At 35.6% G+C, this 15,321-nt stretch overlaps 1 protein-coding gene across 3 annotated transcripts in view; it reads left to right on the top strand.

The window, feature by feature from the left end:
* LOC120514404 (glutathione hydrolase 7) overlaps positions 1-14,885 on the top strand; it is a 58,036-nt gene extending 43,151 nt beyond the window's left edge. For all 3 annotated transcript variants that reach the window (XM_039734756.1, XM_039734754.1, XM_039734755.1), the window contains exons 15-16: positions 6,624-6,723; positions 13,420-14,885. In XM_039734756.1, coding sequence (XP_039590690.1) covers positions 6,624-6,723; positions 13,420-13,589 — 270 coding nt within the window. In that variant the 3' untranslated portion in view covers positions 13,590-14,885. The remainder of the gene's footprint in view (positions 1-6,623; positions 6,724-13,419) is intronic.
* Positions 14,886-15,321: the final 436 nt, after the last annotated feature.

Raw genomic sequence — 15,321 nt, 5'->3', positions numbered from 1 at the left:
GGTTCCTCCTCATTAATATGAGATAGTAGTATGTTTGTATACAGAGTGGTTGCAGCCAATGTTTATTGATGTAATGTAAATATACATGCCAGCCATGTCCATATGGAACTATGCACAAGAAGCATTTTTTGTAAAATTATACAGATTTCTTACAGATTATTCTATACTGCCATACTGGTTCCATATTGCAATTTTTTTTCATTGTTTTTATTTATTTGTGTCGTCATATACAATATGGGGAAAAACACATAGATATTTCCTTTTTTTAACTAGTTGTACTGTGAGTCGTTTGTTAATCAACATAAAGCTTATGAATTAGTGTAAGCCATCCATTGTGGTGGTCATAAGAAATGATTTACTTCATGAGGTAGAAGTACATAATAAACATGAATAATTGTGTCAAATATTTCAAATATACAAATGTGTGCTTCAATTAAATACTTAAAGTCTAGAAATTCTTAATTGTAATAGAAATGTGTACATTTTCACTCTCTGAAGGAGGACCACAGAGGGCTAGATCCATAGTACAGAATAAAAAATGGAAAGAAAAGGAAAAAAAATATATATATGTATGTGTGTGTGTGTGTATATATATATATATATATATATATATATATATATATATATATATATATATATATATATATATATATATATATATATGGAAGAGAAGGTAGGTCTGTGATACGGTTTGCATATTTGCAGCAAGAGATCCACAAAGGGAGAATATGAATTACTTATCATAAAGTAGTTTTTATTCCTGAGCTTTCAGCCCCTGCCAGGGGCCTTCATTAGCACATTAGAATTATCTGTCTAATCATTAACCACTGACCTTGAAATAGTCATACTTATGTTGGCAGTGTGTAATTTTTAACCTTCTGGGAGTAGTCTTTAGAGGGCTAGCACCACCAGTAAAGAATCGGATAACAAAGATATTATCATATACATGATCAGCAAACTCAAAATAAGATAAAACGACACTCCACTTGACTACATTACCGATCCCGAGTTTAATGACTTAAAAAAATCTCCATAAAGGAGTGTTTAATGAAAAAAAAGTTAAAGAGCTGATTTGAATCATATGACATTGGCACCTGTTCTAAACTCTCCACCTGAAATAATGTACTCTAGCACTTTTACATTCCATAATTTATGTTAAATCAACACAGCATGAAAATATATACAGTATTGCAAACAATCTGCATAAACATAACACAAGATACTGTCCCAGTTTTAATGAGTCACTTTCCCCAAATACTGCCATAACTTGGTAAAGGTGTCCATCCATTTGGAAGCTTAAAGTTCTAACAGGATAAAAGTAATCTAAGCGCTGCCACAGTCTCACTGCAGATCATTAAACTGGGTCCACTGTCATGTACAAAAAAGGGTCTTCAAAATTCAACTAAATCCACCTTATGTAGTAATTTTCCTCCATTCCTGTAGGTTAAGTCCTCATTAATTCTTATCTTCAAAAAAGAACATGAGGATTGTCAAACTACCGGGTACAAATTACAAAAACAACCTCCGCTTTAAATATTGCTTCTGGTATCACTTTCCTATTGTGTTCTCAAAACTCAAAAGCTAACAGGACAGCAGTCACATTAGTTCTTCATTTACACTGAAAAATAAAGACTGAAATATAACAGCAGAGATGTAGATAAACATATACAAATACATACACATACAAAACATTGTGTTTAATGTGCATACATTTTAATGCTCTGTGTAGTTTTTGTTACACACCCAATTGAGTTACTCTTATCATAAGGGTGTAAGTTCCTGCCCAAAACATAGTCCACAAATCGACCAAAAAGGTGGGGTTTTGAGTTCAGAAAGCCAAAAGTAGGTGGGAAATCAATGTTTTCCATAACTAGATATCAAGAAGGGTCTAACAGTGTCTCATATGTGGGTTTTTTTTTTGCACAAGCGAGTCAGGAGGTGTTGGACAAAAGTAACTGAGGATTGGCAAAAGATTGATGCCTCACAAGATAAAGTGAAACTATGTTAGTATTTCTTAGGAAATATATGAGAAGGTTGGCTGTGTTTACTGCATATAGCATTCCTTGGGGGTTTGGGGGGTCTTCTGCTGAATGTCTATGGAGTCTAAAGGATGATGGTGAACCTTTTAGGCTAGTCTAAAGAAGAAGTGATCATTCTCACTTGTAGTCGTAGGCTGGGTTAAACAGCCAGCACAAGAAAGAAACTCAAACAGTGACTGGACTGAAATTGAAATTTAGAGAAATACAGTTCAATGCAGAGTACGCCTGTACCAAGTCCAAGATGAAACAGCATTTTTTCAACTGACCACATAGTATGGCATTACAAACACGCATGCTACATCTTATTTCACCTTAACAATACAGGAAGTCTAGGATAGATTAGGGCTACAAAAGCAAGTTTTAAATAAATTCCTGTTGTTGAAGGGAGACGTTTGATTTCCAGTTTCACATAAGCAAATACTCTGGTTTGTTCAAAAAATCGAGAAGTTCATTTTAATTAAGCTGTATCCCTCTGCATTTTAACTATGAATATTGTTGCTTAATGAAGTCATAGATATATTTGTTCTTATGTAGAATCCTCAGTGGTGTCTGGGATTTGAGGAGACTGCTGTTTCATCTTTGAGTGAGCCTGTGTGTAGTTTATTCCAGGCACTGCAGCATTTGTTGTGAAAAAAGGAAATAATATTTCTATACATATGGTAACAGGAAAAGCAAAGCTTTACAAACTGTAAGTTTCATTAGAATTTGCTGGCTTGGTAGCCTAAGAAGGCTAATAAGGTAATTTTACTGCAAACAAATTTTTAAATGCAAGTACAATTGCTGCCTTTCATTAAATAGTTTCATTGTACTATTTGTGTTCATCATAAAACTCATTTAATAAGACATTTTAAAGAAAAATACCTCTTACTACCGAGCATACCAATGTAGTGTATTTATGTTAAGTAATGTTTTTGTAAGTATTTTTCTCTTGGTGGATTTCTTAGGGAGAATACATTGCACTCTAACAAGAAAGTGTGCCCTTTCTCAAAATTGGTGTGGCTGTTATAAATAACAAAATAAATAGGACAGGGTAAACAAAGTGAGAACTTAAAGTAATCTTTCTATTATAAAAAAAAATCCTGGAAAGCAAAAGCAAGGCGACGATACGTGATCAGTTCTCAAAAGACATTTAAAAGACCCATGAGACAAAAGAGACTTGCCACGGAGCGTCTCGCAGGGACCATAAACATGCAGGGACGTGGAACATGAGATTCTTGCAAGACAGGCCCTACTTACAACAGATATCATATAAGAGCACATCCTTCAAAAATCAGTGAGTCGTGTAAAAGCACGTAGTGTACACAGATCCTGTGCTCTCAACACATATAAAGCGTATAAGGACAATATGGAGAATAGACATCCAAAGGCATTGGAGAGAAAAAAAGGCAGATAAGAGTTTATGAAACCAGTAAAATTCGAAAGTATTGCAGTGTCCCAGCCAGGTAGCGGCCTTTTTGGTTTTAAGTGACTGTTCGGTCCGATTGAGGGAGGGCAGAGTACAGCACAGAAGACCGATAGCAGGATATTGATTGATGCGGTGTTTTGGGGGGTTTGGGGGTGCTAGAAAGTTGTGTTTGGGGTTACGAAGTCAGCGATTATTCAAGTAAAATTTTTGTGACACTTTCTCATGTCAGTCGCTACAGTATCAAAGAAAAGATTGCATTACCGCAAAACAAAAGGCGATTAATCATCAGAACCAGGTGTAATTGAAAAAAGAGCAGGACAAATCGAGGTCAGAAATAAAAGGCAAAGAGTAGACAAGAAAGTTTTTTTGCATTCGCATCATTCTTATGCAAAAAAACATGGATTTACACAATAATAGACCGTACTCTATGAGAATCTGTGGTCCTGGAACAGTTAAAGCAACGACAAGTTGAATTTCAAAGAATATACAATTCATTCGGGTGTATATTGATAATCACGGAGAAGTGATGCAAATTTTAACAGGCAAAAAGAAAGGTAATGTATATATTCCGCGAATAACATTACACACCAAAGGAGATTGTGATATGCCATTCGTATTAAAATGTTTACAGTTTACCGTGAGAATAGCTTTTGCTTTGACAATCAATATATCACAGGGACAAACATTAGAAAAAGTCGGATTATTTATTAGAGAAACAGAAACAATATTCACTCACGGGCAGTTATACGTTGTGTTGTCACAATGTGTCTCCAAAAAAATATTGTTTTTAATGAAGCTTTAAACTAAAAGTGCAAATAATGAAATTGAAACAATTCCAAAGAAAAAAATAATTAAAATTGTATATCAGATTAACCAAACACAGGGGTTGGCGAGCGAAGCGAGCAGGGGGCGAAGCCCCCTAGTCAAATAAAAACTAAGAACTTGGTATGCCTTTCCATATGCAGTAGGCTTAATCTACAACATGTCCAGTTGAGAAGCTTGTCCATTCGCCTTTTTTCTTAAGTAACTTACCAAACATTTCTTTTTTTCATCCTGTCTCTCAAGAACCATGCTTGGCTTCCTGTCACCAATAAATAATCTTTCCCATTCTTCTTATGTCTGTAGACTGAATGAGCCAAAGCCCAGAGTTGTTTTAAGGGTTTGGGTGGGTTTCCTTTTTATAATGGCACATCAGACTAGAGTCCCCCAAACCCCCAATAATCTTTGGTGATACTGCAACCCCTGGACCTTCTGTTACCTTTGAAGGGCTAGACCTGGTGGCAGGCCATACATTTAACAGTTCCTGCAAATGGTTACATACAAATGAATGTAATGTGTGTATTTATTTAAAAATTATACAGTTTACATACGTTATTCTTTTCTGGCCAACTCAGTCTATGCTGCGGTTCTTTTATTTTTTTTGTTTTATATTTATTTTTTTAAAAGGTTAACCCCACACGTCCCAATCAACTTGGAGAAAGTCCTCACCCTTAAAAGGATATTTTTAGTATTATGTGCTACCTTCCGCTGGCCACACGGAGTTCTTGCCTCTTGCCATGTCTTCATGGCCACACCTTCTTGTGCACATTTTCCCTGCTATCAGTTGCCCAGACCTTCCTCCAGTTGTAGACAAAGTATTGTCAGTACTGCATTTGGTAGCCATCTAGGCTACAGTTTATAATTTGAAGCTCAATTCTGAATTTTTATTTTTCCTTTTTTCACTCACATGTGACATAGATCTAGTCTTTGTACTAAGTATGAACAGCAACTTTCTTATATTACACTAAATCCAATACAGACACATGCAACCAGAATGTGACCAGTGTTTGAATGTTTGAATCCCAATTGTGTGGAACCTTACACTCCCCAGCTTATTTTACATAATGGTATTATTGACGTTTCTGTCTTGAAAATCAAGCTGTACCAGCTCATCATGCCAATGGAAATAAAGAGAAGTAACAAATTTAATAAGTAATTTGGGAAGAATGCAACTAGTTAATACAGCCCAGTTGCCTTGAAAATGGCATACTCCTAAACTCAAATTTTTTCCAAGGTTTTTTTCAATAAACTATGATATAAGTAACTGTTTTGCATCAAAGCCCTCCACCTCTTATTCCAATCAGTCATTGCTCATCTCTCGTTATCAAATGTTCCTCTGTACACATGTTAGTGATAAATGCATGAAAAGCATCAACAAGAATCTTTTAGTTTTTAATTTTTTGGTATAGTGAGCTGAAGAATTGCAGACATTCTGCACTGAAAATAAGGTTAGGTAGCTCAGCTTTCCGCTGGTATACATGATGGCCGTATCTGTCCGCTGAATTTCTTTTTGTTAATTTTGTGCATGCAGATCATATTCAGGCTAGAAATCCGGACAGACTTTTTTTGGTTTGATATTGCTTGCGAAATTAATTTGAACAGACCGACAAAATAAATTTAAAATTATTTACAAGATCAGTTACAAAATAAAAATCGGCATAAAGTCACCTTTAGCTACACAGTAATCATAGCCTTAGACATATGTTTATACGTGCACTGAAGGAGTTCCATGAAAGACAGTAATTGGGCTTACATTTTCCAATTTCTTTACAGTGAAAACCTTCAGTTTCACTGCCTGTCCTGGACCAAGGACAGTCATTTATATTGCACTCCTATCAGTCTCAGTTGTAACTCTTCCATTTAAAAAAGAAATAGTAGTTTATTAAATCTATTTTTGTTCTTAATGCTTTTTCTGTTTTGTATGTTGCTTTTGTTTATATTGTCACAAAATCTTTTTTTCCTGTGGAAAAATTTCCTGTGTTTATTTCCTTTGGAATACATTTTCTATTATATTGCTGTGATCTTTTGTATATAGTTATAGATTTTTCAATCAAATTATTATTTTATATGAAGAGCTATGACCTTGTAATACATGTTATATTTTTTCAGCCAGTTTTTGTTCCTTGGCTTATCTTTATTTCCCTTTTTTATCTTTTCTGACCTGTTTTGAAGTTTTCATGTGTTTTTTTGTGTTAATGTAATATTTTTAAATATTATTTTATTTAAATAATATTTAATTCTTACATCACCCCTTTCCATTATCTTATGTAAGAGTGCTCACAACACATTTTTTCAGAGTACACACAGTATACTTGAACTATATTGCCATTTAAATTTTAAAAATGCTTTCTGCTTTCCAGGTTTTGTTAAATGTTCTCTCGTTCCACCTAAATCTCAGTGACAGTCTTTCTTTGGGACGGCTGCACCCACAACTTCAACCCAACACAGTTTTGGTGGATAGTAAGTATATTTTGACCTACAAATGGATACATGTGTTTGTCAAGCATACAGAATATGTAATAAAAATTAAAAAGGCTGCATTGCAATGGGGGCATTCACTCACTTTTTCACTGCTTTGTCCAAGTGTTGCTTCTGAAAAATGTAGTTAACAAGAAAGTTCTAGGTCACATTGTTTCATAAAATTCTGTAATAATGTGAAGTCATAAAAAATGAATTCAAACCATACAGAGCTGGAATAAACATGGAGAAAATTCATGGAGCTTGTTCAGAATATTGTCCAAGAATTTGTAATGCCACACAATTGCCATTGGCCATGCAAGTTAAGGTGTAGAAATGTATAAATTAATGGAAGTAATTATCAAGCAAAAAAGAGAAAAGGAATGTAAAAAAACTAGTCTTTTTTAAGTGCTCACAGACTGTATTATAATTTTTCAAAAAATATGGTGGATAGCAAAGGAGGAATGCAAATGACAATAGAAATGGCAAATATGATGATTCAAAGTGTCTCACTTGACAAAACTTGGCAAGCTGCAATGAAAAAGCAGCATAAAAGACCTGTTGTGAACTATCATGTGAAAAAATCAGAAGCCCACACTTGCTGTCATCAGTATAACAGCAATTGTAGACCGTTTACTATTTGTGGATGCAAAAGAATTTCTAGTTATTTCATGCAAAATGTGTGTGGTACTCCTGATGCTCCCACCAAAAAAATAATAATTTGCCTAATTTATGAAGAAATGAATAAAACCATTTGTTCATTTACTGCATCAACAAAAATAAAGAACAAACTATTAGCCCACTTATCAGCAGCAGTGTGGATTATGAAAAGATTGCATAATCTCACATGTAGTACATAAACATCTAGCTCCCTCTCTCTGTAGATCCATTGTAATCACCCAGAAGAAACCTGGTTGATTAGATGGACCAATGGTTGAAGGGTACCACATACTGGCATAAAATGGCATAATTTTGGTAAAGAAGACTTGTGAATAGAAATCCATTTTTCAAAATATAATTTCAGCAACAAGCAAAAAATCATTCGATTTTACATTTAGATTTACATTTACTTATTCAGCAGGTCCAAAGTGACTTACAAAAAAAGGTTAAACAATCAAGTGACAGGACAAAGTTACAAAATTGATCATCAGAAGTGAAGAGCTTTAAACCCAATAGAACAACACAAACTAGTTACTCTATCCTTGGTTACTAAGAACCTTGCATCAAAACTGTTATCAGTAAAAAGATATTCATAGAACAAGAGTGTCTTCAAACACTTATTAAAGACACTGAGGGAGTCTATGCTTCAGATGGAAGTGAGCAGCGTATTACAGTAGCCAAGAGCTACATATTAACAGGATGGATTAAGATCTGACGCCACTCAGAGGTGGCCAGAAGGAACATAGAAACTTGACGAGTACCTTTATATATGTTTCATGGGTGCTGATCCATTCACTACTTTTTTTTAAGGAAGCATCAAGAATTTGAACTTAAAGCATGCTGCTACAGGAGTCCCACGTAGCAACCTGAAAAAAGTAGAGACATGCACCCGTCTCAGCTGGCGCAAATAAGAGGACTGAATCTCCTGGGCAGACTTTGACATTTAAGCCGGGGTTGGAGTTTGCAGACGAACCACAAAAACCAGTTGTACCGTACTGCAACATATATACATCACATCCCATGTCAAATATGGTGTGAATTGTTTTTACTGTAAATTCACAATATGAAGCAAGTATCACTTTCATTAACACAATTTAACATTTTGAAATTATGAAAATGGGCACAGGTACTGTTAACAACATTTAAATGACAGAAAAGGTTGCTATTTTAAGTGTATCTACATACTTTAATTGTGACAAAACAAGTACTATCTAGTTTTATCAAGGCAGAAAATGTACGCATAACATTCAGGTGTAACCAAGTTAACCGATTTAAAAAATTAGAGCATTCTCTTTTATTTATTTGTTTCAACAAAGAGACAGATATCACATTTCTAGTTTTTTTTTTATATATATTTCATCACAGGGGTGTGTGTGTGTGGTGTGTGATAATTTGTTCAGACCATCACACTGGTTCGTAGAGGCTGGCATAAGCACCGGGCACACACGCACTACCATTCCAGTCACTTATTCTTTTATCAACAGGAGTATCTATCAGGCATGTAAAAGAGAAAAATACGTAGCAAAATGCATAAGCTGAAGTGACCTCTCTCACACTAAATATGATGCAATAAACTAACACTGTGTCTGTGTACATTGTTTTTGATTACTAACATATTTACATGAAGTGTGGTTAAAAAAATGAGTAAAGATAATCCCCTTTATTTGAGAATTATTTTAGTAACTAAGGCCCACCTATGGTGCTGCTGTATTTTGTGTCCTCTGCAGCGGCTTGGTAGGGGGGGCCGGTACTCCTGCAGTAAGCAGTTGCAGAAGTCCAGACATCAAAAGACCAATGACTGAACCAGGCATTTTAAGTACTAACAGGTGACAACACCTAGCCCTTGTATTTTCCATCTTCTTTTAGGTTTCAGTCTGATACATAAACTTTAGCAAAATATAGTGACTTGCCTGTTTCACTGTGGGGTTTCTTCAAAAGATGAAAAAAGTGAAAAAGTAACACTTCATTTATGCAGAGCTGCAGTCAATATGGTTTGAGAAGTGGTGATAATACATGAATTATTTTAATAAGCATGTATTGTATGCAAATGTCATACATATGTAAGAACTGGGGAGTGTCCAGAAGCAGTTCATTTACTGACAAATTCTACATACAGTACAGAAAAATAATGTTTTTGGGTGTTTATTATGGTGGTTCAGGGAGAAACGGAGAGAGAGGAAGAAGGGGACGTTATTGTGTTTAATAACTGATTTACAAAACTAATCAAAACATTATGCCATAGTGACTGTCATTTAAAAAAACACATACAATACTGTTTTGTTATAACAGGTTTCCATTTTGGCTGATATCTTTTGCATCCATGGTAAATTGGTTTATTTTGAGTTTACAGCTTTCTTGATTTCATGTTATTTTTCAACCTCAATTGTTTTCCTGGTTTAAGTTTCTTGTTTGTTTATTTTAATTCTTTTTTCTATTTGTGCATATTGTGCCCTGTGTGCTGTTTTTGTTTTGGTTTGTCTTTCTTGAAGTTTATGTAATTTTTTTTCTGTTATCTTGTTTAGTAATTGTTTTTCATTTTAGTATTCCATTTTATTATGTTATGTTTCAAGACTGTTTCTGTGTTATCTGTGCTGCCCTCTCTATGTTGAACCAAAGGAGGCAGGGCCACCTGATTTATGCAGCAGGGACCTTCCCAGAGCAGTACATTCTCACAGCAGCCTTAGCAAAGTTCTTTTTGATTATGTGATTCTTCATTATTTTTTTTTTTTTTTTTGCTATCTTACCTTTTTTGTGCTTCCTTCTTTGAATCTTCTTTCATAAATGTTTAATTTTTAATGGAACTTTGTTTGCACCAGATGTTTTTCATGGTTTTTCCCCACTCTTCTTTTGGTACTATGTGATATTTAGTCTTTGAAAGCCTTAACCCCATTTCTGAGTCTGTGCAGGCTGGAGACTGCCTTTTGAGTCTGGAAACTAGGCTACTGAGGAGATGAGAGCCTTGGGGAACCAGACTTGGTGGAGCACCGGTCTGGCCTTTAGCTATTTTGAGGCCTGCACCCATTTTGCTGTTTTTGTTTAAGGGAAATCAAAGCATTTTTAACCTGAAATCATGCTGGTTGCTTAATTGCCTTTCTCTCTCAGTATCTTACGTTCTGTGTAATCCAAAAAATATTTCTTATATACATCCCCCATATTCTTAACCTGTAAGTACAAACCGGATTCCAAAAAAGTTGGGACACTAAACAAATTGTGAATAAAAACTGAATGCAATGATGTGGAGATGGAAATGTCAATATTTTATTTGTAATAGAACGTAGATGACAGATCAAACGTTTAATCCGAGTAAATGTATCATTTTAAAGGAAAAATATGTTGATTCAAAATTTCACGGTGTCAACAAATCCCAAAAAAGTTGGGACAAGTAGCAATAAGAGGCTGGAAAAAGTAAATTTGAGCATAACGAAGAGCTGGAAGACCAATTAACACTAATTAGGTCAATTGGCTACATGATTGGGTATAAAAAGAGCTTCTCAGAGTGGCAGTGTCTCTCAGAAGCCAAGATGGGTAGAGGATCACCAATTCCCACAATGTTGCGCAGAAAGATAGTGGAGCAATATCAGAAAGGTGTTACCCAGCGAAAAATTGCAAAGACTTTGCATCTATCATCATCAACTGTGCATAACATCATCTGAAGATTCAGAGAATCTGGAACAATCTCTGTGCGTAAGGGTCAAGGCCGTAAAACCATACTAGATGCCCGTGATCTGCGGGGCCTTAAACGACACTGCACCACAAACATGAATGCTACTGTAAAGGAAATCACAGAATGGGCTCAGGAATACTTACAGAAACCATTGTCAGTGAAAACAATTCACCGTGCCATCCGCCGTTGCCAGCTGAAACTCTACAGTGCAAAGAAGAAGCCATTTCTCAGCAAGATCCACAAGCTCAGGCGTTTTCACTGGGCCAGGGATCATTTAAAATGGAGTGTGGCAAAATGGAAGACTGTTCTGTGGTCAGACGAGTCACGATTCGAAGTTCTTTTTGGAAATCTGGATTGCCATGTCATCCGGACCAAAGAGGACAAGGACAACCCAAGTTGTTATCAACGCTCAGTTCAGAAGCCTGCATCTCTGATGGTATGGGGTTGCATGAGTGCGTGTGGCATGGGCAGAAAAATATATTCAGGTTCTAGAACAACATATGCTCCCATCCAGGCGTCATCTCTTTCAGGGAAGACCCTGCATTTTTCAACAAGATAATGCCAGACCACATTCTGCATCAATCACAACATCATGGCTGCGTAGGAGAAGGATCCGGGTACTGAAATGGCCAGTCTTCAGTCCAGATCTTTCACCTATAGAGAACATTTGGCTCATCATAAAGAGGAAGGTGCGACAAAGAAGGCCCAAGACGATTGAACAGTTAGAGGCCTGTATTAGACAAGAATGGGAGAGCATTCCTATTTCTAAACTTGAGAAACTGGTCTCCTCGGTCCCCAGACGTCTGTTGAGTGTTGTAAGAAGAAGGGGAGATGCCACACAGTGGTGAAAATGGCCTTGTCCCAACTTTTTTGGGATTTGTTGACACCATGAAATTCTGAATCAACATATTTTTCCCTTAAAATGATACATTTTCTCAGTTTAAACTTTTGTTCCGTGATTTATGTTCTATTCTGAATAAAATATTAGAAGTTGGCACCTCCACATCATTGCATTCAGTTTTTATTCACGATTTGTATAGTGTCCCAACTTTTTTGGAATCCGGTTTGTACAGTTTAACTAAAATACTAACTAATCCACCCTAATAAAAGTATAAGTGTCTATGTTTCTGTCTGTGGTTCCATCCGGTTGCTTTGTCTGTCATTCCAACAGATGCCGCATCACACTGTGTTTATGAGTCCCATAACAAATGGCATATAACACCAACATATGCATTGCATGGCACATGGCAAGCATTGACACTGAGTTCTATGTTGATTGATTAGATTTCAACACATCTTAGATGGGTAGCAGAGCTAGTACCCATATAATTAGGTAACTGGCAGCTTTGGCATCTAGGAGTCTATTAATAATATTAATCATGGGCGGCGCAGTGGTAGCACTGCTGCCTCGCAGTAAGGAGACCTGGGCTGGAGAATGACTGACTGACTGAATATTAGTCATGGATCTTAAATATATAAAACCTCATCCTTATTCAACATACTGTATACAGTACAAAAGAAACCATAAACAGATTCAAAAAAATATTTTAAACTTACATTATAACACTCTGAAAGCACTTAATCTAATTCTGGGTCACTGGAGGCCGGCAGCATTAGGCAGAATGTAGAATTCAACCTTTGTACAGGATGCTAAAATGATTGCATGGCTCAATCGGGTACATGTCCACACAGGACAAATTTAGGATCACCAATCAACCTAAAATGCATGTCTTTAAGGTACAGTTTACCAACTAGTTCTCGGCTGTCACCCATGACTGTCAATGCATGTAGCATGGCTGCTCATTATTTTGTTCTTTCAAGATTCCTCTGGCAGGTGCATGAACACGTTACCAGCTACAATTAGAAAGTTTGAATTTTGCTTCTTGATAATAGAAAAATTAACTAGAGAAAAATGTCATTTTAGTTTTCATTCATTTATCCATAGGAAGCTCTACCTAACTAATACAGTAGTTTGTGTACAGCGTAGGCCTGAAACTGAGCCATCTTTCCATCTTTTTCTGGATCCACATTATCTCTTATAGCCAAAGGGGTCCAGGGTTTTTTTCTACCAGTGGCTGTAAAGCAAGAATAAACCTGAATAGAATATCGGCTCATTAGAGAGAACACTTACAGGCCAAGCAACATTTACTTACAGTGGGCATAATTCGAGGCAACACTTAATCTGCATTAGCATGGTCATCTTGGAAATGTTACAGAAAATTTAAATCCTCAGATTAAACCTCCCACTATCTCATGCAATTTGAACCCAAGTCATTAAACTATAAGGCTTAAGTTTTAACCACTGAGCCACTAAGCCATCCATGTAGTAAAATATTAAAGAAAAAAGTAACTGAACTTTTTTTTTTCCATTTCAGATGAATTTTCAGAGGAAGATATTGATGTTCTGAAGATGAAAGGCCATGAAGTGGAGAGGAAGGAAGTTCTGTCCATTGTGGAGGGAACTAGACGAACCAATGACCTTATTATTGGAGTAAAGGATCCTAGGAATCAAGATGCATCAGCTGCTATGACAGGCACACTATGAAGTGGGTAAATAGAAGGACCAAGATGAAGAAAAATGTAATATAGATCTGCTGACCAAGCTTATGGGTATTTGAACAATATTTTAAATGTAAATTACTTGCACATCCTACACTGGAAAAATTGTATCTTACACATATGTCAAGGCTTTGTGAATTTTTCCAGGAAAATCACTTGCTCACTGTACTAGAAATTCAGTGTCTTAAAAAAATATAAATAGAGCCCTGTAATGATGAGATCTTGGTAAGCCTTTGCTGTGCTGAAGCTTGTGAAGTGCCTAGGTACTCTATGCCTGCAGATGCCAGTTGTGTATGCGTAAAGGTTATATATAAAGGAAAAAAATGTTCCTTCAGCATCTGTCCAAGGCTGTCAGACTGGAATAAAGCTGAAAGAAAGAACCTATACTTGTATTCAGTCACTTATTTAGGCACTAGAGTTTAATCTGTACAGAGCCGGAAAACATTTAAAATCTATCAATACTTTACAAGAAGGCTGCTGCTGCTTAAAAACTGCATTATATTTGATGTTTATAATTTGTGAGTAACTTATTTTGGCCAAGGTTAAGCTTGTGGACTATCTGATAATAATTGTTAGTATCAGGTGGAAAAAAATGCACACTGTAAGTATATTTCACGCTGAATCCTAATGGCTCAGGATGCTCCTAAATGTAGGTGCACTTAAATGTACAGTTAGATAATATTTTTATTTACATTTCTCAAAGGGTGATTAAAATATTTATTTTGTTTTTTACAAGTCTTTTACTCAGTGTATCACCCCATTCATTCATCCAGGAGGAGTACAATGTAAGGTTGTGTGGCCTTGAGGACTAGGGTAGTGTGTTCAAAAGCAGACATGCAGACGTTGATTTTTCTCTTCTAGACAATAGGGAGATAGAATTGGAATATGATGATTTTCTCTAATGAGCTTCTTACTTAGTAAACAAAGAGAATACAAAATCTATATTCTTGGTTGGATGATGTTCAGTAGGTTTGTGAGGGAATGTAGGTGACTGCTCTCTCTTTATCGGTGGGAAGTGATGGAAAAAATTGAAATTGCACACTAAAATAAACCCTTGAAAATGATGGGCAGAAAAGGGAGTGAGTGAGTGGTACCACATTTTAAACATTTTTCTTTTTTATTTTGGTCTTAAAATAAAAACACGTGTATTTTTCATAGAAATTTTAAGTTTCTTAAACGGTGCAGTGTTTGCAAAAGTTGTTTTAATGTGTTGCCAATAATAATGATTTCCTGCTGTAGGTAATGTTTGAATACTTTTTTAATAAAGCTTCTTGTGAAAGAAGGATGTGCTTTTTATTTTCTAAAGATCCCTTTGTACTACTAGTGTTATTAGTTACACTTAATGTATGTGTGTGTCTGATTCATTAGTTCATGCATGTTTATGATTATCTAAGTATTCTTTCACTGTCCCATTTGTATCTGAATTTCAGAAACTGAAATGTATTGGAAATTGCAGTAATGTTAATGAAAATTCTTCAAATCTAGCTTTGTTATTGTATCTTACTATAAAGGAAATTAAGATAATAATAATAATAATAATAATAATACATTTTATTTGAAAGCGCCTTTCAAAACACTCAAGGACACTGTACACAGTAAAAAATAATAATAAAAGTCAGAAAATAAAAAGCAGACAAAAGAGCAGGTAATTTACAAAATCATAAAAACATAAAACAGTTCCAAGATAGGAAAATGGAGAAAGTTATGTGGGATAAGCT

This window comes from Polypterus senegalus, chromosome 14 (assembly GCF_016835505.1).
Source record: "Polypterus senegalus isolate Bchr_013 chromosome 14, ASM1683550v1, whole genome shotgun sequence".
Lineage (NCBI taxonomy): Eukaryota > Metazoa > Chordata > Cladistia > Polypteriformes > Polypteridae > Polypterus > Polypterus senegalus.
This window is presented reverse-complemented; position numbering and strand designations above follow the sequence as displayed.